The 26269-nt window shown below is 42.3% G+C and overlaps 1 protein-coding gene across 1 annotated transcript in view; it reads right to left on the bottom strand.

Annotated features, from left to right (window-relative positions):
• CD302 (CD302 molecule) overlaps positions 1 to 17033 on the bottom strand; it is a 40925-nt gene extending 23892 nt beyond the window's left edge. The window contains exon 1 of the mRNA XM_079781894.1: positions 16901 to 17033. Coding sequence (XP_079638020.1) covers positions 16901 to 16967 — 67 coding nt within the window. The 5' untranslated portion in view covers positions 16968 to 17033. The remainder of the gene's footprint in view (positions 1 to 16900) is intronic.
• Positions 17034 to 26269: the final 9236 nt, after the last annotated feature.

The raw sequence follows: 26269 nt of genomic DNA, 5'->3' as shown, positions 1-26269 counted from the left end.
TCTCCCTCTGCAGCTGTGAGGTAGAGGCACATCTTTGTTTCTGTCTTGGTCTCTCTTGTTGTTCGTTATAAAGGTGTACATTTTAAAGCCTTGGTTCTAGGACTCTTCATTATTAGCATTACAAGCAAAATAGGCCTGCCTGTAAGAGCTTGGTTTCAATGGCCAGAATGGACAAAGGATTCAAGGTATTTACTGAATTTCAGTGAATAAAGGAGCATAAGGCATGAAGCTTCCATATTCTCTCAGGTCTATACTGGGAAAAGCACTAAGATTTTACATATTTTTATTTTTAAGTTCTGTATGTATTATAATTTTAACACAAACAGGATGCCCTTCTACAAAGATCAGAATTTAACAATCAGCTATGTTAGTCTAAACTCAGCAACTTCGATTTTACTAGGCTCAGAATATGGCAGGGACCAGGAGTTGTCTCTGGTACTAGATCTCAGCACAGAGTACATGACCACCAAGATAGATTATTTCCCAGTCTTCTAGTAACTTCTGGATAATAAGGTCTGAGCAGAATGAAACGTGTAAAATGTGCCCAGCCATTGTGGCTCAGTGGTTGAGCATCAACCTATGAACCAGAAGGTCATGGTTCGATTCTCAGCCAGGTCACATGCCCAGGTTGCGGGCTCGATCCCCCAGTAGGGGCCATGCAGGAGGCAGCCGATCAATGATTCTCTTTCATCGTTGGTGTTTTTTTTCTCTCTCTCTGCCTCTCCCTTCCTCTCTGAAATCAATTAAAAAAACAATTTTTTTAAGGAAGAAGTGTGCTGCTTGGACCATATGTCGTCTTTCCCACTGGCTAGAATATAGTTAGCCATCTCTAATCCTGTAAACAATGGAAGCAGCCTAGGAATAACAGAGCGACAAGACAGAAGACGAAGGATCCTAGGTGGAGCCATCATATCACACTCAAGTTGTAACAAGAAAGAAAAGGAACTCCTGTGTGGTTAAATCCACTGTTAATTCAGGTCACTGTTATAGCAGCTGGATCAATAACCTACTTAGTACAATGGGCTACTTAAAATCATCCTGATGTATGAGACCTGAGTTTTTCCCTGGCTTCGTACTGCTGGCTTCTTTTACTAGTAGTAGTTAAGCCATGCAAGATGCACGAGCATGAGGATAGGTGTTCCAAGGTACAATTTATCTCTGTATGGGTTTTTTCTTTCCTGCTGTTTTATAAATACTTGCATTACACTTGTGACTGACAACCTTGGTTTGAACTCCTGGAAATCTAGTACTTTCCCATAATGGTGGCTTAAAGGTAGTTGAATAGGGATGTTTTAGCAGCAAGCACTTTCCTTTAGGACAATGCTCTTAGTAAAATATTAAGTAAAACAAATCTCTGGCTATAAAATTGTATGTGCAACATTTAAAAAGCAAGGAAGTCCAGAAAGGTTCAGGAACTGGACAGACCAGACACCTTTATAGGAAGAGGGTTCAGGGATGCCTTAAAAACAACGTGCTTGGCTGAAAGTCTGTATAAGAGCAGCTAGATCCCCTTCCTGAGAAACAGTGCTCAATGATCTCACTTTCACTACACACCTCTGCTGCCTTCTTCAAAAGTCTGGCCCTTACTTAGAACGAAAGACTTTTAGTTCTCCAAAACCACTTCCAGATCATCAAACATTATTCTTTGTCTGCTCATCCTTGGAGGTCCAGGCCATCCATGTATACCACCTTCTCCAAGACATCGCCACTGGAATTTATGTTGACTTCTCTTCTAAAACACCATCCAAGGCTGGGTAAGGTACCAAGAGAAACATGGCTTTGAAGTCAGACTGACTAAGGTTTTTATCTCCATGGTGATATCTTGGACAACTTAATACCTGTGTTTCCTCAAGAAAAAACAACCTCCTTGGATTGTTGTCAGCTTTAGGTAGGCATCTACAAAACTACACAGCATAGGGCCTAATTTAAGGAAGGTGCTCAAAACATAGCTTTCATTATTATGTCTATGATTGGTATCCTTATCCACTAAACAGTGACCTTTCTGACATATTATTAAACTGTGAATCTCCAATGCCTCAAAAAGCTCTTGGGCTATAATAAGAATTTAAAAACTTTGCTGAATGAATGAATCCTCTCTTCTTCATCCTTAAATAGCTTACTTTATCATCTCTTCAGCAGCTTCACACACTCTCTTTCCAGTGTATTCATCTTTTCCTTCTAGAAGCATGAGAAGTTTCTGATATCCTGTAATATAACTGGATTGAATTTGCTGCCAATTCTAATACGTTTACTAACGTACTCTTTAAAAAGTAAACTTTTTATTGAAATACATCATACAATGTGTAAGTCATAAATATACAGCTTGAGTTTTCATAAAATGGACATATCCATGTAAATTATCAGCGAGATAAAGAAACAGAACATTAACCCCTTTTGGTCACTGCTTCCCTCCAAAGGTAATCACTATCCTAACTTCTAACACCACAGATTAGTTTTGCTGTTTTTGAACATTGTAGTAATGAAATCATGCAGTATGTAGTCTCTTGTGTCTGGCTTCTTTGATAAACATTACTTTTATGAGATTCATTCATGTTGTAGTGTATCGTCATAGGTTGTTCTTTCCCATTGCCATCTAGTATTGTATGAATTTATTCATTCTTCTGTTGATGATATTTGGATAGTTTCTAATCGGTGTCCATTACAAGTACTTTTGCTATAAACACATTGGGCATCTTTTGGTGCAAATATGAAGCTTTATCATGGGTATATTTCTAGAAGTGGAATGCTGGGTCATAGAGGTATACCTGTGACTAGCTTTGGCAGATACTGCCAAACACTTTTGTAAAGTGATTATAATTCTTACAAGCAGCAATTAGGCTTCAAAAAAAATTCCAGTTTGATAATATTTGTTTTGTAATTAGAATATTTCAATTAATATTTAATGTAATTACTGATGCATTTGGGTTTATAGCTACCATGTTACTATTTGTTTTCTATTTGGCCTACTTGTTTTCTGTTCCTTTTCCCCCCTTTTGTGTGTGTTTTTTTTTTAGATTACTAAATATTTTTAAATTCCATTTTTTTCTTTTAGCTTATTAAATAAATTTTCTTTAATTTTATTTCTGTAGTGGGAACCCTGAAAATTACAACATGCCACCTTACCTAAATTTAATTGGTACCTAAAATAAGTTAGTACTTTTACCACTTCCTAGACAATGCTAGGACCTTATAATATTTTAATTTCATGGACCTCCCTTCCTTTGTGTTGTTTTATTACTATTTTGCATGGTCAATGTTCCTTTAAACACTTATTTACCTACTCTGTTGTTCTTCATTCCTTCTTACATTTCTGTGTTACTAAATGTCTCTAAACTACCTTCATGTTTGAAGGATATTTTTGCAAATACAGAATTCTAGAATGGCAGCTTAATTGTCATTTATAGTAAGAAGTAACTTTATTGTTTTGACTTTGATCATGCCTATTGAGAAATTCAGTTGGTCCAACTGTGGCTCTTTCTGGCTGCTTTCAAGATTTTCTTTGTCTTTAGCAGTTTGACAGTTATATGCCTAGTTGTTGTTGTTTGTTTTTTTTAATCCTGCTAATAAATCAATGTACTTCTTGAATCTGTAGCTTATTTTCATTGGTCACTTTTTGGAAAGTTCTTGGCTATTATCACTTCAAATAATCCTTCCACTCCATTTTCTCCCTCCTCCCTTTCTGGGACTTACATTACATATGTATTACACTTTTTACCATGTCCCATATGTTCTCTTTGCTCTTTTACATATTTTTGATACTTGTGGCTCACCATGCTATATATACTCTTGTTCTTTCTGGTTTACTAATCTGCTCTTCAGTTTTAACAAAAATGCTGTGAAACCCATCTACTGAGTTCCTAATGTCAGTGACTTTCTAGATACAGAATTTCAATCTGTTTATATTTTTATAGATTCTGGATCTCTGGTGAAATTCTCAATCTTATTCTCTGCATCCTTGAACTTATTTCAGTTATTTTTAAATCCATTTCTGATAACTCTGATTTCTGAGTCACTTATTGGTGTCTTCTTAGTTTTTTCTCTCTTTTGGCCTGTGCCTTGTTATGCCTAGTAGTTTATTTATTTAAAATCAAATACCAGAAACTATGTAAAAAAATTGAAGAGACTCCCAGTGATGTTATTCTCCTCTACAAAGGAATCTGGTAGGCAGCTCAAGTATGAAGATTACCTTAATACAATCAGAGAGTGAGTTGAATTGAGGAGGTGCCATCGCCTTTGTGAGGCCCAGTACCCACGGGTCTCAGTTGAAAACCTGGATCTTATCTAGATTCCCTCCTCTTTATCAAGTTAAAACTCAAATTTTTGTCTCCTTAGACACCACGAGACTGCCAACAACTATGCTCTACTTTTAGCTGCTTTAAATTTTGACAATTCTCCTAAGGGGAAACTAATGCATAATATTGGGCTCATCTCTACTGCTTAGCAGTTCTCTAAGATGCAAATTCGATTCTTATGTGATTTTATCCAAGTTTTCTAGTTGTTCTTAGTGGCAGCATTAATCTCCCACTCTATTACAGTCAGGAGCAGAATTCTCACTTTTACACTTCTGGAACAAGTTGTCAATAACTGTTTGTCCATCTAACCATCATCCTTCCAACAAATATTTGCTGAGTAACTCCTATGTGTTAGCTAGAATGGGCAGTGCTCAGGGGTAAGGAGAAAGAGCTATAAAGAGGATTGAGTCCCACACTTAAAGTGTTTAGTCTGACGGGAGAGTCAGACATATAAATATGATATATATTACAAGTGTATGATAGGCGAAATGCACAAAACTATTAAAGAATGAATAAATCATGTTCGGAATAAGGGACATTTTAGAAAGGAAGCAATATTGGAGCTATGACTCACAGGATAAATGAGTTTGCTCTGCAAAAAAGGAAAAAGTGAAAGAAAAAAACATTCCAGCACAATGATAGGCACCTAATAACTAGTAAGGAGTCAAATATTCTTTGACTGAGTAAACTAGGCAGGTCTCTCCCTCCTCCCCCTTCTCCCACCAGATAATAGTTTCTATATTAGGTCAAAATAAAGAAAACAGTCATTTCCAGACGAAACTCAAATAGAAAGTCACAGGGCAGATATGAATTGCAAACTTTGATTTTTTATTCTTCTCCTATTTTTTCCTGTTTCCTTTTGCTGTATTTTCTTAAGCCTTATGGAATTTTTAAAAAATGGAAATGGGAACAGACTCCATTACAATATTTATGGTAATGACACCTGAAACACCTTTATAAATCACTGGAAGTTCTGGAACCACAAACTGACAAATGCTCTTTTGTTTTATTTCTAGTCAAAGCTATGCATGGTATTTTCTATTGGTAATAAAAAGCTCAAGAATATTCAAAATACAAAATGAAAAAATATAAAAAATCATATATTTAAAATACTGTTATTTGAAATAAAACATGTCTATTAAGTACACAAAAATATATTTGACACCAAGTGAGGAGAAATTTACAAATTACTTTTGTACATTTGTAGTTCTTATGCTTTATAAATTACTAGAGGCCCAGTGCACAAATTTGTACACAGGTGGGGTCCCCCGGCCTGGTTGGTGATCGGGGCTGATCAGGGCCGGCTGGGCGGGGTGTGGGGGGCTGCGGGGGACCGCGGGAGGTTGGCTGTGGGAGTGCACTGACCACTAGGGGGAAGCTCCTGCATTGAGCATCTGTCCCCTGGTGGTCAATGCACGTCATAGCGACTGGTCGTTCGGTTGACTGGTTGTAATGGTCACTTAGGCTTTTATATATATAGATAATGAACTCTGATATGTAAAGCATTTACTGATTAAAGTATATTCTTACTCCAGTGGCAGCTCATGTGTCAATTCTCCATGAAGGACCCAACTCTCTCCTTCCTGTAACCTGTGACTCCTTGAAACTTCTACAGGACTTTGCACTACACAATGTGTGAGAGGCCCTTTCTGGTGACAAGGATTACCCCAAATGACAGAGATCTAGTGCAAAGACCTATGGGTGATAGGAAAGCTGAAGCTCCCATCTCAGCAGTCAAATGGGCCTCGTAGGGTTCTTACACCAGGTCCCTGCCTTGGCTGCTGCCTAGCTGAGGGTAGTCAGCCTTTGATTGTGGGTTCAATCCCATCAGGACACATACAAGAATCAACCACTGAATGCATAAATAAGTGGAACAACAAATCAATGTTTTTCTCTCTCACCCTTCCTCACACTCTCTAAAATTAATAAATAAATAACTTTTTAAAAAGGAATTATGCTACCTTTTGATGACCTACACCCACACTCATGGCACTGATCAAATCCTGTATGCCAGTTATCTGATACTGATCCTATTTTCTCAATTGGACTGTGAACTGCACGACAACAGAGACCATGCCTTAAATTTAACCCCCCCCCCCGCCACACACACACATACCTAACCATCACAGTGTCTTGTACATAACACGACATAGTACGCAGAAAAGTGGGCAGTGCAGCATTCTGACTCAGCATATTAGGCTATGGAGAAAAGTCTGGCTCTGACAACATGATCTTGGCTATATGTAACAACCTGCCGATGCCCCAAGTTCCTTATTTGTAAAATGGGGATGAGACCAGTACCTATCTCAGGAGGTTACTGTGAGAAAATTGTTCTAGAGGCTATAGATTCCACCGTGAACAAAAAGGAAAATATTCCTGCTTTCCTGGAGCTCATATTCTAGTTGAGGCAAATACACAGAGACAGAGTAGGAAAATAAAATAATATGTAGGAGGTGTTTTATATTATTTCAATTGTTAAATAGAAATTAAACTTTACAGAAATTTGTTTTATTGATTTTAGAGAGAGAAAAGGAGAGAGGGAGAGGGAAGGAGGGGGGGGAGAGAGAGAGAGACTGATTTGTTTTTCCATTTTTTTTAATTAAGGTATTATATGTGTACATATCTTACCATTGTCCCCCCCCCCCAACCCCACACCCATACATGCCCTTACCCCCCAGAGTTTTGTGTCCATTGGTTATGCTTATATGCATGCATTCAAGTCCTTCGGTTGATCTCTTATCTCCCCCACCTCTCCCTAACCTTTCCCCTATAATTTGACATTCTGTTTGATGCTTTACTGTCTCTGTATCTATATTTTTGTTCATCAGTTTATAATGTTCTTTATTACCCATAAATGAGTGAGATCATGTGGTATTTTTCTTTCATTGACTGGCTTATTTCACTTAGCATAATGTTCTCCAATTCCATCCAGGTTGCTGCAAATGATGAGAATTCCTTCTTTTTTATGGCAGCATAGTATTCCATTGTGTAGATGTACCAGTTTTCTGATCCAGTCATCTGCTGACGGGCACCTAGGTTGTTTCCAAATCTTAGCTATTGTAAATTGTGCTGCTATGAACATAGGGGTGCATATATCCTTTCTGATTGGTGTTTCTAGTTTCTTCGGATATATTCCCAGGAGTGGGATTACTGGGTCAAATGGGAGTTCCATTTTCAGTTTTTTGAGGAAACTCCATACTGTTCTCCACAGTGGCTGCACCAGTCTGTATTCCCACCAGCAGTGCACGAGGGTTCCTTTTTCTCTGCATCCTCGCCAACACTTGTCGTTTGTTGATTTGTTGTTGATGATAGCCATTCTGACAGGTGTGAGATGGTACCGCATTGTTGTTTTGATTTGCATCTCTCGGATAATTAGTGACTTTGAGCATGTTTTCATGTGTCTCTTGGCCTTCCTTCTGTCTTCTTTTGAAAAGATTCTATTTAGGTCCGTTGCCCATTTTTTTATTGGATTATTTGTCTTCCTTTTATTAAGTTGTATAAGCTGCCTGTAGATGTTGGAGATTAAACCTTTATCAGTGATAGCATTTGCAAATATGTTCTCCCATAAAGTGGGCTTTCTTGTTGTTTTGTTGATGGTTTCTTTTGCTGTAAAAAAGCTTTTTATTTTGATGTAGTCCCATTTGTTAATTTTCTCTTTAGCTTCCATTGCCCTAGGGGCAGTGTCAGTGAAGAAGTTCTTTTGGCATATGTCTGAGATTTTGTTGCCTGTGGATTCCTCTAGTTTTTATGGTTTCCCATCTTATGTTTAAGTCCTGTATCCATTTTGAGTTGATTTTTGTGTATGGTGTAAGTTGGTGATCTAGTTTCATTTTTTTGCATGTATCTGTCCAATTTTCCCAACACCATTTATTGAAAAGACTGTCTTGACTCCATTGTATGTTCATGCCTCCTTTGTCAAATATTAATTGAGCATAGTGGTTTGGGTCGATATCTGGATTCTCTATTCTGTTCCATTGATCTATATGTCTGTTCTTGTGCCAGTACCAGGCTGTTTTGAGAACAGTGGCTTTGTAATACAGCTTGAAATCTGGTATTGAGATCCCTCCCACTTTATTCTTCTTTTTCAGGATTGCTGTGTCTATTCGGGGTCTTTTTTTATTCCAGATGAATTTTTGGAGAGTTCTTTCTAGGTCTGTGAAATATGCTGTTGGTATTTTGATGGGGAGTGCATTGAATCTGTAGATTGCTTTGGGTAGTATGGACATTTTAATGATGTTGATTCTACCAATCCACGAACATGGTATGTTCTTCCATCTGTTTACATCTTCCTCTATCTCTTTTTTCAGTGTCCTGTAGTTTTCCGTGTATAGGTCTTTTACCTCCTTAGTTAAGTTTATTCCTAGGTATCTTAGTTTTTTTGGTGCGATGGTAAATGGGATTGCCTTTTTAGTCTCTCTTTCTGTAAGTTCACTATTGGTGTATAGAAATGCCATAGATTTCTTGGCGTTAATTTTGTATCCTGCTACATTGCTGAATTCATTTATTAAGTCTATTAGTTTTTTGATGGAGTCTTTTGGGTTTTTTATGTACAATATCATGTCATCTGCAAATAAGGACAGCTTTACTTCTTCTTTTCCAATTTGGATGCCTCTTATTTCTTCTTCTTGTCTAATTGCAATGGCTAATACTTCCAGCACTATGTCAAACAGGAGTGGTGATAGTGGGCATCCCTGTCTTGTTCCTGTTCTTAGGGGAAATGATTTTAGTTTTTGCCCATTGAGTATGATGTTTGCTGTGGGTTTATCATATATAGCTTTTATTATGTTGAGGTATGCTCCTTCTATTCCCACCTTGTTGAGAGTTTTTATCAAGAAAGGGTGTTGGATTTTGTCAAATGCTTTTTCTGCATCTATTGATATGACTATGTGATTTTTTTCTCTCAATTTGTTTATGTGATGTATCACGTTTATTGATTTGCGGATATTGTACCATCCTTGCATTCCTGGGATAAATCCTACTTGGTCATGGTGTATGATCTTTCTGATGTACTGCTGGAGCCGATTTGCTAGGATTTTGTTGAGGATTTTGGCACCTATGTTCATGAGGGATATTGGTCTGTAGTTCTCTTTCATTGTGTTGTCTTTATCTGGTTCTGGTATTAGGGTGATGCTGGCTTCATAGAAGGAGCCTGGAAGTGTTCCTTCCTCTTGAATTTTTTGGAATAGTCTGAGGAGGATAGGTTTTAGTTCTTCCTTGAATGTTTGGTAAAACTCTCCTGTGAAGCCGTCTGGCCCTGGGCTTTTGTTTGCCGGAAGCTTTTTGATGACTGCTTCAATTTCTTCCATAGTTACTGGCCTGTTGAGCTGTTTAGATTCTTCCTGATTGAGTTTTGGAAGGTTATATTTTTCTAGGAATATGTCCATTTCCTCCCGTTTGTCCAGTTTTTTGGAATAGAGTTGTTCGTAGTATTTTGTAACAATCCTTTGTATTTCGGCGGGGTCTGTTGTTGTTCCATTTTTATGCATTCATTGGTTTTCTTGTATGTGCCCTGACCAGGGATTGAACCTGCAACCTTGGTGTATCAGGATGTCTCTCTAATCAACTGAGCTATCCGGCCAGGAGAAGGTGTTTTCTATTTAGATGGGTTATTAGCCAATCTATTGCTAAGTAGCAAATTAGCAGCTTAAATCAACTAAAAAGCTTTATTATTTCACACAGTTTCTCTGGGTCAGGAATTCGGAAGCAGCTGCTTAGCTGGGTGATTCTGGCCTGCGGTGTCTGATGAAGTTGTAGTCAAGATATTGGCCAGGGCCACAGCCTCCAAGAAGGCTCACTCATACAGATGGTGAGTTAGCGTTGGCTGTGGGTAGGAAGCCTCAGTTCCTCACCACATGACTTCTCCACTGGGTTGCTCAAGGGTCAAGTGACTCAAATGAGAACAAGGTAAAAGTGCAATGACTTTTATAATCCAGCTTTGGGACTCACACTCAGTTATTTCCACAATATCCTATTGGTTATACAGGTCAGCTATAATTATACAGGTCAGCTATACAGAATATGAATACCAGGAGATGAGAATCACTTGGGCCATCTTGGAGGCTAGCAACCACAGAGAGTGATAAGCACTAAGGAGAAAAGTGAAAACAGAGAAACAAGTACCTTAGTGTAGGGTAGGGGTTTGGGTTGCAATCGTAGAAAGGTGTCTAAGAAAGGTCTTATTATAAGGATGACCTATAAAAAGTGATCTGAATGAGATGAAGGAAAAAGCCATGTGGATATCTAGGTCAGAGAGAGGGAATAGCAAAGATTCGCTCTGAGATGGGAGTGAATATGATGATGATGATGATGATGATGATGATGATAATGGTAATTATAGCAAATCAAAGAACATTGTTGAGCAATTAAATAAGCAATACATAATAAGGCCAAAGAGAAAAAAAAAACTATAGGCAGGAAAATGTAAAAATTGTTGATTCACTTCCTCAAACCTCTCAATTGCCTTCTCTGTAGGCTCATTTCAGCATTAGCAGAAACTCTAGCTAGCTGATTCAGCGCAGAACCCTTCTTGCCATGCTCCAGATCAGAGTGTCTACCCAGGAACAAGCTTTACGCATTGCTCAAGCGATGCAGTTTTACTTTGAGAAGAATAATGTTCAAGTAGAGACTGGATACCTCCCATGAGGAAAGTCGGTGAGATTCCTAGACTTCATGAGCAGAAGGTTAAACTAAGACTTTTTCAATGTTAACCGTCCTTGCTATAATCTTGCCTCCCTAAAATATTGCCATAAGTTTTCAGGTTCTATAAATATTTTCTATAAAATATCCTATATAGCCAAAACCGGTTTGGCTCAGTGGATGGAGCGTCGGCCTGCAGACTGAGGGGTCCCGGGCTCGATTCCGGTCAAGGGCATGTACCAATAGGGAGTGGGCAGGAGGCGGCTGATCGATGTTTCTCTCTCATTGATGTTTCTGGCTCTCTATCTCTCTCCCTTCCTCTCTGTAAAAAATCAATAAAATATATTTTTAAAATCCTATATAATAAAAGGCTAATATGCAAATAGACCGAATGGCTCAACAACAGGAACAACTGAACAACTGGTCACTATGATGTGCGCTGACCACTGGGGGGGGTGTGCAGAACATGGTGGGAATTGGCCACGGCGGGATGGTGGAGCAGGTGAGTGGGGGCACCAGACCAAGGCGGGATGCTGGGCGCTGTCATGGGGCGAGCCTCTGGTTACTGAAAATTCTTTGCTTCAGAGTGCCTCAGTCCCACCTGTGTTGACCTATGAACTGGCAGGTCATAGTTCGATTCTCAGTCAGGGCACATGCCTAGGTTTGCTAGCTTGATCCCCAGTAGGGGGCACGCAGGAGGCAGCTGGTCAATGATTCTCTCTCATCAATGATGTTTCTCTCTCTCATCATTGATGTTTTTCTCTCTCTCCCTCTCCTTTCCTCTCTGAAATCAATATAAATATATTTAAAAAAATAATACACCTAAACCAGTCTTTATGGATTTTGTAACTTTATAATTCTATTGATTTAACTAGTGCAGAATTTTAGGAGCCTGATGAGAAATTTAAAAGCTTGTACTTAACCTAACTCCAAACGTTTCTATATAGTTTCTCTGCCTAAAATTAGCTTCTACTGAAAGGAGAAAATGGCATATCCACAGGAATATTGTGCATTACTGGCTAGCTGCCATAGAACTCTCTGTTCTCTTATGATTTCTTTTTTTGAACCATCAGGCACAGAATAAGAGGAAGTGATCCTTGGGACATACTTGTTCTGAGTGTTAACAAAGGAAAGGCAAAGATTACATATTTTTTTCTTTGTCAATAATAAGACCTTTGCCCCCCTCCCATTAAGATATGAGCTGCAGTCACTTACTCCAACAAGGGCAACTGTGGCAGAGACAGAGGAGGAGGAAGAGCCCTTTATCCCCTTTATTGTGTGAGGAGGAGGGAGTGGCTGTTCCAAGTCCCTGACTAATCCAGAGCCCAGTGTTGCTGGGCTGCAGGATCTCCCTGAATCTCAAGGAAATCCAGCCTCTCGGACACTCCATCTCCTCTCCACACCACCCTTACCACCTAGCTTCCAAGGTGCCCATCGCCGCCTTGTCCCCCTCATGTGCCTTCTCGGAAGAGGTGTCATGGTATTTATTCATTGTATGGGGATACCAGTCAGCGTTACTCTGCACCTCCGGGGCATCACTAGCCCATTTTCTTAGAGAGTCAGTTTTAAGATTTACCCTCAAAATCTGAAATAACCCACAAAAGGAATGAAATATTTGATATGTGTTAAAAAAATTGTCAATAACACCGTTGTAAAACTAGTTTTTAACACACGAGCACATTTATAAAAGCTTCTCAATAACGAAAGAAGTCCTGAAATAATATCTAGTTGCAATTTCACTTTTTCACTGGAAGAAAAATAAACATTTATTAACATTTCAAATACAAAAACTATGTGAAATAATTTCCCATGAAACATAACTGCGCCTTCCACAGGGTCATCAAAAGTCACATCAATAGATTAAGAGGATTTAAAGCTATAAATTCAACTATGAGATGAGTTCATAGCAGTGGTAAAATAATTTGGAAGAAATTACAATCCCATTACCCCCTCACTTTTTAAACCATTTATCTAAAAATGTTTTTTATTATAAATTAGAAAAAAGTACAGTGACATAAATCAAAACAAAATAAGACTCCCCGAGATAGTCAAGTCTCTGCTATTACGGAGCTTCCTCCTGGTAAGGGGAGTGACAAGCAAGAAAACAGTGAATAAGCAAGAATGGGGAGGAAAAGGAGACATCCGTAATACTTTCAACAATAAAGATAACTTTTTGTTTTATTATTTTTTTATTTAAATTCTTTCTGGTTTAAAGTATTACAGGAGTCTCCTTTTTCCCCCACTGACCTCTCCCCGGACTCTCCCACCCCCCCAGTACATGCCCTCACCCCCCTACTGTCTGTGTCCATTGATTATGCTCATATGCATGCATACAAGTCCTTTGGTTGATCTCATTTTTAAAAAAAAACAAGATGCATTCAGATAGTATTAAGTGTTTGAAGAAGATAAACATGGGGATATGACAAAGAATGTGGGGTGTTCAGGGAAGACCTGAGGAGGTGAACAGATATGAATGACGTGGGTTGGGGCCACTATGCCTAGGACTGGGAAAGGCGAGGCTGGTCTGGATGGAAGAACCAGCAGGTGCTTGAGTCCCAGGAGGTCAGTGTGGACACAGAGAATGGCAGGAAGGGTGGTAAGAGATGACAGGAGCACCTCACCTAGGGCTTGAAGGATATGGCAATTCAAAATTAGTAACCCACATCTTTACAAATTAGTGTTTTCATATTCTTTGGGTAAATACCCAGAGAGGAGTTGCTGGATCTTATGGTTGTTCTATTCTTAATTTTTAAAGGAGCCTCCATACTGTTTTCCATAGTGGCTGTACCAGTTTACATTTCCACCAACAGTTCCCTTTTCTCCATATCCACACCAACATGGATTATTTTTGTCTTTTTGAAAATAGCTATTCGAATAGGTAAGAATGGCTTTTGATTTGCATTTCCCTAATAACTAGTGATGTTGAACATCTTTTCATAGACCTGTTTGCCATCTATATGTCTGGGAAAAAAAAGTCTATTCATTCTGCCCATTTTTAAATCTAATTGTTTTTTGTTGTTATTGAGCTGCATCAGTTCTCTGCAGCATTATTTACAATAACTAAGATGTAAAAACAACCTAAGGGTCCACTGATGGATGAATGAACAAAGATGTGGTATATATCTATAAAGGAATACTACTCAGGATGGATCTTGAGGGTACTATGCTAAGTGAAATAAATCAGATAGAAAAGAACAAAAATCATAAGACTTCACCCATATGTGGAATATAAAACAAAAAAAAGTAACAAAACGAACAACAAAGTAACAAAAAAAACCCAAAACAAATCCATAGACACAGACAACAGAATGGTGGTTAACCTGAGGCAGAGGGGAAGGAGGGAAGGTGAATTGGATAAAAACTAGACTTTGGACAGTGAGCGTACAATAGAGTATTCAGACATAAAAATATAATGTTATATACCTGAAATTTACATAATGTTATTAACTAATGTTATTTCAATAAATGTAATTAAAAAGTTTTTTAAAATACAAAGAGGACTGCTTCCACAAAGAGCTAAAAAAAAAATTTAGTTACCTAAATTCTGATCCATGTGCTAACCACAGAATGAGTATTTACTCTGAAATGCTTATATTCACTCATCTTATGCCACCCATGGGAAATCACTGACCCAGTAAACATACTGATCATCTACTAAATGCAGAAAGAACTCTTTAAAAGGAATACCATAGAACCTCATTCAGGAATTTAAAGAATGTTTTGCTCACTGTGATCTCCAAGATAACTAAAAACAATGTAAGAACACTTACAAAATAAATTCCAAAATACCAGAACAATAACAATGATCTCCATGTCAACATTAAATTCATACTTCATGCAGCAATACCATACGAGCTTTTCTGTTGAGGACTTGCCATTCAGCTAAATCTGTGAAAACCTTGAAAAGCTTTCTTGACTTAGTCCTAAGCCAAATGTGATTCTTGATTTTGTCTGGATGGGAGGTTGGGGAAGTATTACGATGAAAAAAATATATACATATATAGCTTTTTAGCCCTATATCATCAACATGTATGTGAATGTGTTCAGTAAACACATCCAACATACATCCCTGTAAAGTGGTACTCATGAGGTTTTCTAGTTGCAATAATTACCCTTCATTTTGTATGAAGAGAACAAGGGAAGGAAACAAGATTTCCCATGTCTGTAATAGGTACTAGACATAGAGTTTTCACCTAATGCTCACAGTTAGCGCTGTGAGGTATTATCTCCATTTTACTAACGTGAAATGAGTTGGGTAACTTGTTCAAGGCCACACAGTTTGTGTACCTAACTCCAAAGCTCACGCTCTGCCTAAATCAATCATTAAAGCCTCCTTACTGAGAGAAGCTGATGAATTAATGGCATTAATGTATTCAACGGGCACTTTTCTTAAGCTCTTGAAAAGCCTATTTACTGACTTTGGGTGAACACACAATACAATATGCAGATGATGCATAACAGAATTGTCCACTTGAAACCTATATACTTTTCCCAAAACAATGTCTCCCCAATAAATTCAATAAAAATTTAAAAAGAAAAAGAAAAGCCCATCTAGCCATCCTGCACTTATAAAAAGGAAAAAGAACAAAACTTTCCTAAAATAGCTTGTCCTCTATTGATCAAAACAGCTTTTCTGAAGAGAGATATCCAAATCTAGGAGTTGATTTTTTTTGCTAAAGTTTAACAAGAGAAGAATTTCTTGACTAGCCTGAAGTATGAAGGCGTGGCCACCCAGAGGGTGGGTTACCCGGGCATTTAGATGTTACCGGCAAACGTGACGAGGGCCATGCTTAAGGTGGGCTCAAACAGCCCCTCTTCACAGATCTCCAGTCCAGCCCTGTCTTAGGAAAAGCGGATGTGCAGTCTGAGCAGTGAGAACATCCGCACAAATTGTTTCTGCTCCTTCACAGGCATCTGATGACATAACTGGTCGTAAATGGTCGAAGGGAAGGGGCTTCGGGTTTTTAATCAAGTTCTGAGCTGCTGACTCTCCTGCTGCCTCCATCACTGAGATCCTTTAAAATATTCCTGCCTGCCAGCAGGCTTCCAGCAAGAACTTACAAAATGGCAATGAAATTCAGGAAAGAGGAGGGGGGATCACACTCTTGCATAATCACTTAATTCAAACCCACACAAGTATTCACCGAGTTCTTGTTTATTTTGCTCTGTAATTCCTGGAACTGTGCCTTCCGCAGTGCTTGGGGATGGAAGTCTTTCCCCAGAGTTTACCCCAGCCACATTTTTGACATGCTTGCACGGTAATTTTGTTTTCCAAAAACACAAAAACCACATGTTCAACAGAATTGTATTTTCCTCAGGAGGCATTTAGGAAATGACTGACTAACGTGTAATTTTTCATCTGTCACTTGCACAACAGCAGCCCACACTGAACGATCTTCAAATCACACGACGTAAGTGAAATCCAAGCTTAGGCTGCTCTCGTCCCGCTGTGATCCAAGGGTTATCTGGCTCAACTGTTTTCCCGTTCCAGCCACTTGAACACCAACCCACTGGACAAACACCGCGGTGAGCAAACGAGGGCCGGCTTCCCCCCGGCCCCGCCGTCCATCCCCGCAGCGCGCAGCTGGGGAAATCTCGGCGGCCAACTTCCCCGCTTCTCCTTTCCGCCCGGTACTCTACGTCCCTCTGCGCTCCAGTCACTTAGCCCCCCCCCCCCCCCCTTTGGGGTCCCCCTCGCTCCGAGTGGGGTCTGCGCGGAGGCTTGCACTTCGTCGGAAGGGAGAGGGTACTCTCGGAAGCTCGGCGACCCCTTCCCCCGGGCGCCCTCCTGGAACCCACTGAACCTGGAGGGTAGTGGGGGGGGGGGGGGGGGATGACCGACACCTGGCCCCGCGAGGGCGCACGGGGTGGGCGCGCAGGTGCCGCCCAGGGACGGGTAGGAGAGGGATGGTGGAGAGTCTCGGCTGGGCCGGGGGCGAGGAGGGGGCATCGCAGGGGCGGGGGCGACTTACCCGCGACAGCGGCGGCGGCGAGGCCCAGCAGCGGCAGCAGGACGGCGGGCAGCGCGGCCCCGGGCATGACGGCGGGTGCGGGCGCCCAGCGGCGCGTCTCGGAAATGCGGGGCGGCCCGACCCCTCCCACCGAGCGGCCCGCGGAGGGCGGGGGCCCGGCTCGCCCAACCCGCGGCCAGATCCGGCGGCGCGCTGCCCGCTGGACCGGCTCTCCAAAGCAATGTTTAAAACTTTTCATGTGAATCGAATTAATTTCAGACTCCCAAAAATCTCGCAAAAAATCGTACAAAGAATTTTTGTCGCCCTTCAGCCGGCTTCTCTAAATATTAACGTCCTATAGGATGCCAGTGCCATAATCAAAGCCAAGAAAGAACGCTGGTGGAATTTCATGGATTGTCTCTCTAATGCTCTTTTTCCGTTCTCAAACCCAGTCCAGGGTCACTCATTGCGCCGACGTGTTACGTCCCCTTGGTCTCCTTTAACATGGAACAGCTCCTCTGTCATTCTTTTCTCTCTCTCCAGGTTTTAAAGCGTTTTATTTGCATATTAAAAACATTGCGAATTCTAAAAAAAGAAAAGAAAAGAAAAACCCTAGCCGGCTTGGCTCAGTGGGTAGAGCGTCAGCCTGCGGACTGAAGGGTCCCAGGTTCGATTCTGGCCAAGGGCAGATGCCTGGGTTTCCTGCTTGATCCCCAGTGGGGGGCGTGCAGGAGGCAGCCAATCAATGATTCCCTCTCATCATTGATGTTTCTATCTCTCTCTCCTTCTCCCTTCCTCTCTGAAATCAATAAAGAAATATATATATATATTTTTTTTAATTTCTTTATTGATTAAGGTGTCATATATTTGTCCTCATCCCCCCATTCCCATCCCACCCCCCTCCCCATGGATGCCCCAACCCTCTGTTGAACTTAAGCATTGGTTAGGCTCATATGCATGCACACAAGACCTTTGGTTGATCTCTCCCCCCTCCCCCCACCCTCCCCTATCCTCCCTCTGAGGCCCGATAGTCCGATCGATGCCTCCTTGTTTCTGGTTCTGTTCTTGTTCATCAGTCTATGTTGTTCATCATTTCCCCTAGATGAGCGAAATCATGTGTCACTAGAGATATACTTATAAGAATTGAATGTGCGACGAGCAATAATAGTTATGCTGACAGGCAAACGAATCAGTCTGTAGTGAGTTTCTTTCTGGTCCAACAGATCTTTTGAGACCCAATATCAATGTCCACCAGTTCCTTATGAGTACATGTCGGCACTGACCCCTCAGCTCTGGATGGTGGACAAATGGTGGTAATGCAGGTCCGACTCCCTCTGGTTTGGTCTCGGCCGGATCCAGGGGCACGGCTTCACCCGGATCCAGGGTCCCACGGCCTCACCCGGACCCGGGATCCAGTCTCACTCGGATCTAGGGGCACACAGCCTCGCCCAGACCCAGGATTCAGCTTCATCCGGACCCAGGGGCGCATGGCCTCACCCGGACCCAGGGGCGCGTGGCCTCTCCCAGACCCAGGGTCGCGTGGCCTCACCCGGATCCAGGGGCCCACGGCCTCACCCGGACCAGGGACCCAGTCTCACCCGGATCCAGGGGCCCACGGCCTCACCCGGACCCGGGGCCAGGCTCACCCGGATCCAGGGGCCCACGGCCTCACCCGGACCCGGGACCCAGGCTCACCCGGATCCAGGGGCCCAGGGCCTCGCCCGGACCCGGGACCCAGGCTCACCCGGATCCAGGGGCCCAGGGCCTCGCCCGGACCCGGGACCCAGGCTCACCCGGATCCAGGGGCCCAGGGCCTCGCCCGGACCCGGGACCCAGGCTCACCCGGATCCAGGGGCCCAGGGCCTCGCCCGGACCCGGGACCCAGGCTCACCCGGATCCAGGGGCCCAGGGCCTCGCCCGGACCCGGGACCCAGGCTCACCCGGATCCAGGGGCCCAGGGCCTCGCCCGGACCCGGGACCCAGGCTCACCCGGATCCAGGGGCCCAGGGCCTCGCCCGGACCCGGGACCCAGGCTCACCCGGATCCAGGGGCCCAGGGCCTCGCCCGGACCCGGGACCCAGGCTCACCCGGATCCAGGGGCCCAGGGCCTCGCCCGGACCCGGGACCCAGGCTCACCCGGATCCAGGGGCCCAGGGCCTCGCCCGGACCCGGGGCCAGGCTCACCCGGATCCAGGGGCCCAGGGCCTCGCCCGGACCCGGGACCCAGGCTCACCCGGATCCAGGGGCCCAGGGCCTCGCCCGGACCCGGGACCCAGGCTCACCCGGATCCAGGGGCCCAGGGCCTCGCCCGGACCCGGGACCCAGGCTCACCCGGATCCAGGGGCCCAGGGCCTCGCCCGGACCCGGGACCCAGGCTAAAGAAATATATTTTTAAAATATTGCGAATTCCAGTAATTAAAATCATTTTAACAAAAAAATAAATAAAAATAAGGCCCTCTGATTAAATTGCATCTTACAGCTTGCAGGACACCTTGGACCAGCTTGGATTTTACTCCAGATTTCACTATCGTCCCACCCCGCTGCTTCTTTCACCAACATCACCAACGTGCAAGCTGTTTTCCTTCCCTGCCCGCCAGCCACGCAGGTGGGAGAGGCAGGCACGGCCTTAGTTGTCAGCAGTTCTCTGGCGTGAAAAGAGGCCGCGCAGGCATTTAACTGACCCAACGTCTTTGCACCTTACAAAAGTAAACAGCTAAAAGAAGTTAAGATAAGAGGCCAACGCTTGTGGAATGTACAGTGCATTTTGGCGGTGCCTCATTATGATTCGCCTGCTTGCTTCTCCTGTTCAATCCTGTTCCTTTGGATTTTCCCCTTACGTTTCTGTCTTCTTTCATTTCGATTTATCGATTTTCTCAATCTCAGCCACATCGGGTTGTAGCCGTGGCTGCAGAGGAACAGAGTGAGATGTACAAATGAGAAAGAGTCCACGCTGCCCAGAGACCGCCTCTGTTAGTCTGTGTTTCCTCATGTCCACAAGTTTGAAGAGTACTGGCCAGTTGTTTTGTAGAAAGCACTCAGGTCCCATTTGTCTGCTGTTTCCTCCTCAGGGAGATTGGGAGAACGGGTTCAGGCTCTTTCGGCAAGGGCACCTCCGAAGCGATGTGCATTGCCCAGGAGGGGCAGGTGTTAGTGTCTCACACCACTGCCGATGCTACCTGGGATGCATTGGTTAAGGTGGTGTTTGCCAGGTTTCTCCTTGGGATCTCATGGCCAGAAACCTCTCCAAAGGCTCCTCCCAGTGGACTATGTCCCTCAGATAACTCTTCTCTGCCACCAGAGCTCGGATTAAAGTTCTTTAATCTGTGTTTGCACAGCCCTTGGAAGAAACCAACCCTGTCGATACCTTGATCCTGAACTTCTGGCTTCCAGAACTACAAGACAATGAATTTCTGTTGTTTTAGCCAAAACAAACAACAACAACAACAACAACAAAACTGTGCTTGCGATGATGTATGTGTAAACTAGGCAACTATAACCGGAATGGAGAGGGCCTCTGGACCAGACAACACAATGCTCAAGCCGGGCCAGCTGGGCTGCTTGTTTAAGCCCTGACAGAGCCTCGTGTCATCAGCAAAAGAGTCCTGCAAAATCAAGTCTGAACCCAACAGTAAAAATACAACTCAATTAGAAAGGTACAAATGACATGAACAGACCCCTCACCAAAGAAGATATATAGGTAGCAAAAAAGCATCTGAAAATACATTCAACAGCATATATCACCACAGAATTGCAAATTAAAACAAAAATGGGATACCACTATACACATATTACAGTGACCAAAACCTGGAACACTGACAACACGAAATGGCAGTGAGGATGTGGAGCAAGAGGAACTCCCATTCGTGGCCGGTGGGAATGCAAAGCGGTACAGCCGCTTTGGAGACAGCTCCGCAGCTTCTTACAAAACTGAATATACTCTTACTGTGGGTACAGCAACTGTGCTTCTTAGTATTTACACAGACAAGTTGAAAGCTCACATACACAAAAAAACCTACACACAAATGTTTATAGCAGCTTTATTCAGAATTGCCCAAACCAGAAAACAACCAAGATGTCCTTCAATAAGTGAATGTATAAACAAAGTGTGGTACATCCATAGGATGTAATTTTATTCAGCGCTTCAAAGAAATGAGCTATTAAGTCATGAAAAGACATGGAGGAACCTAAAATATGTATTGCTGAGTGAGAGAAGCCAATCTTAAAAGGTTACATATTATACGATTCCAACTATATGATATTTTGGAAAAAGGTAAAGCTATGGCAACAGTAAAAAGATCAGTGGTTGCCAGGGGTAGGCGGGGTTTGGGGGCAAGGAATGGAAGAGTAGGACAGGAAAGGAGACATGAGTAGGTGGAGTCCAGAGGATTTTTAGGGCAGTGAAACTATTTTGTATGATACTGTAATGGTACATATATATCATTATACATTTGTCAAAACCCACAGAATGTGCAACACAAAGATGAACCCTAATGTAAACTATGGACTTAATTAATAAACTATTAGCTAATGTTGCATCAATATCAGATCACTAATTTTAACAAATTTTAGTACACTAATGCAAGATGCTAATAATAGGGGAAAGAGGAAGAGAGGTAAGGAAGTATATAGGAACTCTGTATATTTCCTGCTCAACTTTTTATAAACCTAAAACTGATTTTTTAAAAAGTTAAATTATATTCCAAAAAAAAAAAAAATCAAGTCTAGCCCTTTCCCATCCTTTCTAACCCTTTCCATGCCCGTGTAGTCCAGTCTGAAGGGGAGTGATTACACCGAGGAAATCTGACCAATGAGGTCTATAAGGACGGTCAGAGTGTCAGAAGTGATAGGGGCCATTTTCATTTACTGATAAGGAAACGGAGGCCCGCAGAAGGCACATGACTGACCCACGGACACACAGTGAATGCCAAAAGTCCACGTCTCCTGCTGAACTGTCCTACCCACGCCAGGTTCAGCCCTTTTGCCGAAGTATCAAGATCTTGCTCAATTTATTTCCATTCTTCTCTGGCTATCAATAAGGGGTTTATATTCTAAACTCACATCTGAATTGAATCCTTCCAAAGGTACACTATGTTTATATATTTAAACATCCTAATTCTGGATTCTTCTGTCTTGCTAACTACACAAGTAAAATGAACAATTCTTTTTTTAAAATACGTTTTTATTGATTTCAGAGAGGAAGGGAGAGGGAGAGAGAGATAGAAACATCAATGATGAGAGAGAATCATTGATCGGCTGCCTCCTGCACGCCCCACACTGGGGAATGAGCCCACAACCCGGTATGCGCCCTGACTGGGAATTGAACGGTGACCTCCTGGTTCATAGGTCAATGCTCAACCACTGAGCCACGCAGGCTGGGCTAAAATGAACAATTCTATGCAATTGTGTAATTGAAAAAGTTCTCTTCGCCACCCCCCTCAGGCACCAAAGTATATTTTTATCTATGAGGATTACTTTGCATTAAAATAAACCTCAAATAATGGTTAGGTTTACAAAGAAGTGGCATCCTAATGAATCAATTTACTTTAAGCAAATCATCTATTTCAATAGTGTTTTGTTCCTAAGTCACTTGAACTAAAAAAAGGTATTTTTCCCCCCACTGTTAACTCTGGTGCACACTTCATTTTTAGTTGCTAATATGACAAAATAGGCTACTTACTGCCTCTGCGTGGATTGATGTGGTATTTTATTAAAATCTCTCACTATTCTGCCCTGCTTTCCAGCCACACCACATACCTTTTACTTGTCTCTCTTTCACTCCAGCTTGCCTCCTCTTTGATCTCATTCCAGGCCCCAGGCCCTGAACTTCATTTTTCCAGGGCTTTTATTTCTCCCTTCTTCATCTAGCCTGGATATCATGCCCTCTCTCATTCCTCTGCTATATCTACCTGGCCAATGAACCTGGGTCTCTTTTATCTTTCTTTTTCTTATTAAAAATAAAAGTCTCCCCAGCGTCACTGAGATATAATTGACATACCATTGTGTAAGTTTGAGGTGTACAACATGTTGATTTGATACACTTACATATCATAAAATGATTGCGACTGTTAGCTAACACTTCTCTCTCATAATTACCATTTCTTTTTTATGGTGAGAACACTTCAGGTTTACTCTTAGCAACTTTCGAGGACAAAATAAAGTATTGTTAACTATAATCACCAGGCTGTATATTAAATCTTGAGAATGTATTCATCTTATAATTGGACGTTTGTATCCTTTGTCCAATATCTCCCCATTTTTCCCTCCCCCAGCCACTGGTAAACACCCCTCTATTCTCTGTTTCTGAGTTTGGTCTTTTAAATTCCACATATAAGTGAGATCATACAGTATTTGTCTTTGTACGATTTCACTTAGCAAAATGCCCCAAGTTTCATCTATATTGTTGAAAATGACAGTTTCCTTCTTTCTCATGGCTGCATAATATTCAATTGTGTATATATATATATATATATATATATATATATATATATATATATATCACATCTTTATCCATTCATTCATTAATGGACACTTAGGTTGTTTCCATATCTTGGCTATCCCATATAATAAAAGGTTAATATGCAAATAGACCGAATGGAGAAATGACCAGTTGCTATGACACGCACTGACCACCAGGGGGGCAGACACTCAATGCAGGAGCTGCCCCCTGGTGGTCAGTGTGCTCCCACAGGGGGAGCACCACTCAGCCAGAAGCTGGGCTCAGGCTGGCGAGCGCAGCGGCAGTGGCAGTGCCCCCCCCCCCCCCCCCCAGTGCACAAATTTCGTGTACTGGGCCTCTAGTTGTAAATAATGCTATAATGAACCTGGTGGTGCAGGTATCTCTTTGAGATCTTGTTTTCATTTCCTTAGGCTACACACCCAGAAGTAGGATCGCTGAAGCATATGGTAGTTCTACATAGGTTGTCACTACAAATATATGGCTTTTAATTTCAATATATATTGATTTCAGAGAGGAAGGGAGAGGGAGAGATAGAAACATCAATGATGAGAGAGAATCATTGATCAGCTGCCTTCTGCATGCCCCACACTGGGGATTGAGCTCGCAACCCAGGCATGTGCCCTGACCAGGAATCGAACCATGACCTCCTGGTTCATAGGTCGATGCTCAACCACTGACCCACACTGGCTGGGTATCCTCCATCTATTTTTGTCTTGGTCATTGTCCTCTCTTATTCCCCTTATCAGGTATTTAAATTTTTTATTACTCTCTTCAGGCTGAGACCCCATTCACTACTCATTTTCTCATCGGGTAGACAAACACTGTAAAATACTCACCTGCTCTCCCCTTCTCCTTCATGCAAACCCTCCTCTTGTGGCCTTAGAGAGGAAGGCGTTCTTCCTCCCATCCCACCCAAACCCAGTTCCTCTTTCTGTGGGCTTAGAACTGCCCCTCTCGTCCCATCTTCTCCAAGACCTTCTTCCATTAATGACTCCTGCTCTCTTCCCAGCATCGTCTCTCTGCCGGCTATTTTTGTTTGTTTTGTTCCCCCTCCCCGCCTCAACTTCTAAACCTGTAAATTCTTTACCCTCTCCTTTGGAAAAAAAAAACCAAAACCCTTCAACCCCCCTTCTTCCTCTAGCTATGGCCCAATCCCTCTCCTTCCCATTTCCATCATACTTCTCAAAATTTCACGTTCCCCATTTCCTAATTTCCCTTTCCCTTTCTAGCTCAGTCTCATCTGGTTCTGGCCCCACAATTCTGCTGCATTTCCATTGGCTAAGCTCACCAGTTTTCCTAATTCTTAGAGTCAGTTTTATCTGACCTTTCCTCTCTGTGGTTTAGCAATTGGATCAATATTGACTTGATCCTATGTTGTATTAAAAGGGTATTTGGCTCAGGAACCAAAACCCTAGGGGGAAGGCATTCTTTCCTTCCAGACCTAGTTCCTCTTCCTGTGGGCTTAGAACTGCCCCTCTCGTCCCATCTTCTCCAAGACCTTCTTCCATAGTGACTCCTGCTCTCTTCCCTGCATCTTCTTCCTGCCGGCAGAGAGATAAAAGATAAAAGACTGAACTAAGACAGCTAATAGTAGAGATAGCCACTTGGTGAGAAGGCTTAGATAAAATTGACAGAATTGTTGAATTAGGAAGATAATAAAGGATTTGTGGATAACCTCTGAGTTTCTAGCTTGGGAGACAAGAGATATGGTGTCTTCATATTAAGGGAAAGAGACTATAAGAAGAAAAATCTGGGTAGGGGAATAGAAAAAAGTTTCCAAAGTTCTGCTCGTGACTAATTTAGCTTGGAAAAAAGAGAAACACGTATAAAGTAAATTTGTTGAGCTGTAGATATTGGGAGAATATTTTAATTTAGAGTATACATGGAATTAGAGATAACTTTGTACAGCTCACGACGTCTTGCAGAAAAAAAATGTCTTTGAGATCTAGTTAAAATTTGTCTTCTTAAGCAAGATAAAACAGTTGAACTAATAACAATTAGATCTTCATTTCTCCAAGAAGGTTTTAGGATTAAGTGAACGTAATATAGAGGAATCTGAATCTCTGACTGTCCCTAGCATAAACTCAGCGGTGGGGTCAGGATTGGGGCTACCCACACTGTAGCAGTCATTTGCAGGGCAGAATTACCAGAGAACTAGGGTGTCTTGTCCTAGTATCAGGCAGGAGAACATGCTATGTGTGGGGGAAAGTAGGGAAAAGAGGCTGATCACTGGAATCACTTCTGAATTTGTCTCTGAGACCTGATGGTCAGGTCTGTTTGGTGACATTTTTAGGTGCCTCATTTTGAGAGATCGATTTTGTCAGACCATGTGTGGGGGCTGGATTTGTTAGGCAAGACTGTCTTCAGTTCCCCTGAGACAGTGGTCGGCAAACTCATTAGTCAACAGAGCCAAATATCAACAGTACAACGATTGAAGTTTCTTTTGAGAGCCGAAAACCGACTTCTGCGCATGGGCCACGAAGTTTCAATCGCACTGTACGTGTGCGCCCGCACGTGGTATTTTGTGGAAGAGCCACATTCAAGGGGCCAAAGAGCCGCATGTGGCTCGCGAGCCGCAGTTTGCTGACCACTGCCCTGAGACATCTGAACAGAGGAAATGGGAAGAGAACACCATATGGGCAGTTCTGGTCATGTTGAGAGGGCTTTCATGTAGATTGTTCAGTGGGAGTTGGACAATGGACTTAGAAGTGGTTGATGAATGCCTTGGGATGGAAGGTAGTGAACAGGTTCAATGAATGAGAAGTGGAGCATAAATGGAATTTCTGCTGATCCGGTAGTTAAAAGACACGCTGATTCAGACGAATCTGAAAAAGAGACTAAAATCAAACATTCAGAAATGTAGGAATGATTATATTTATTCTTCAAAAAATACACACAGAATCTAAGGAATGCCTTGCTTTACAATAGCTGCT

The sequence above is a fragment of the Cnephaeus nilssonii genome, assembly GCF_951640355.1.
Source record: "Cnephaeus nilssonii genome assembly, chromosome: 10".
In the NCBI taxonomy this organism is placed as follows: Eukaryota; Metazoa; Chordata; class Mammalia; order Chiroptera; family Vespertilionidae; genus Cnephaeus; species Cnephaeus nilssonii.
Note: the sequence above shows the minus strand (reverse complement) of the source record. Positions and strands in the feature narration are given on the sequence as shown.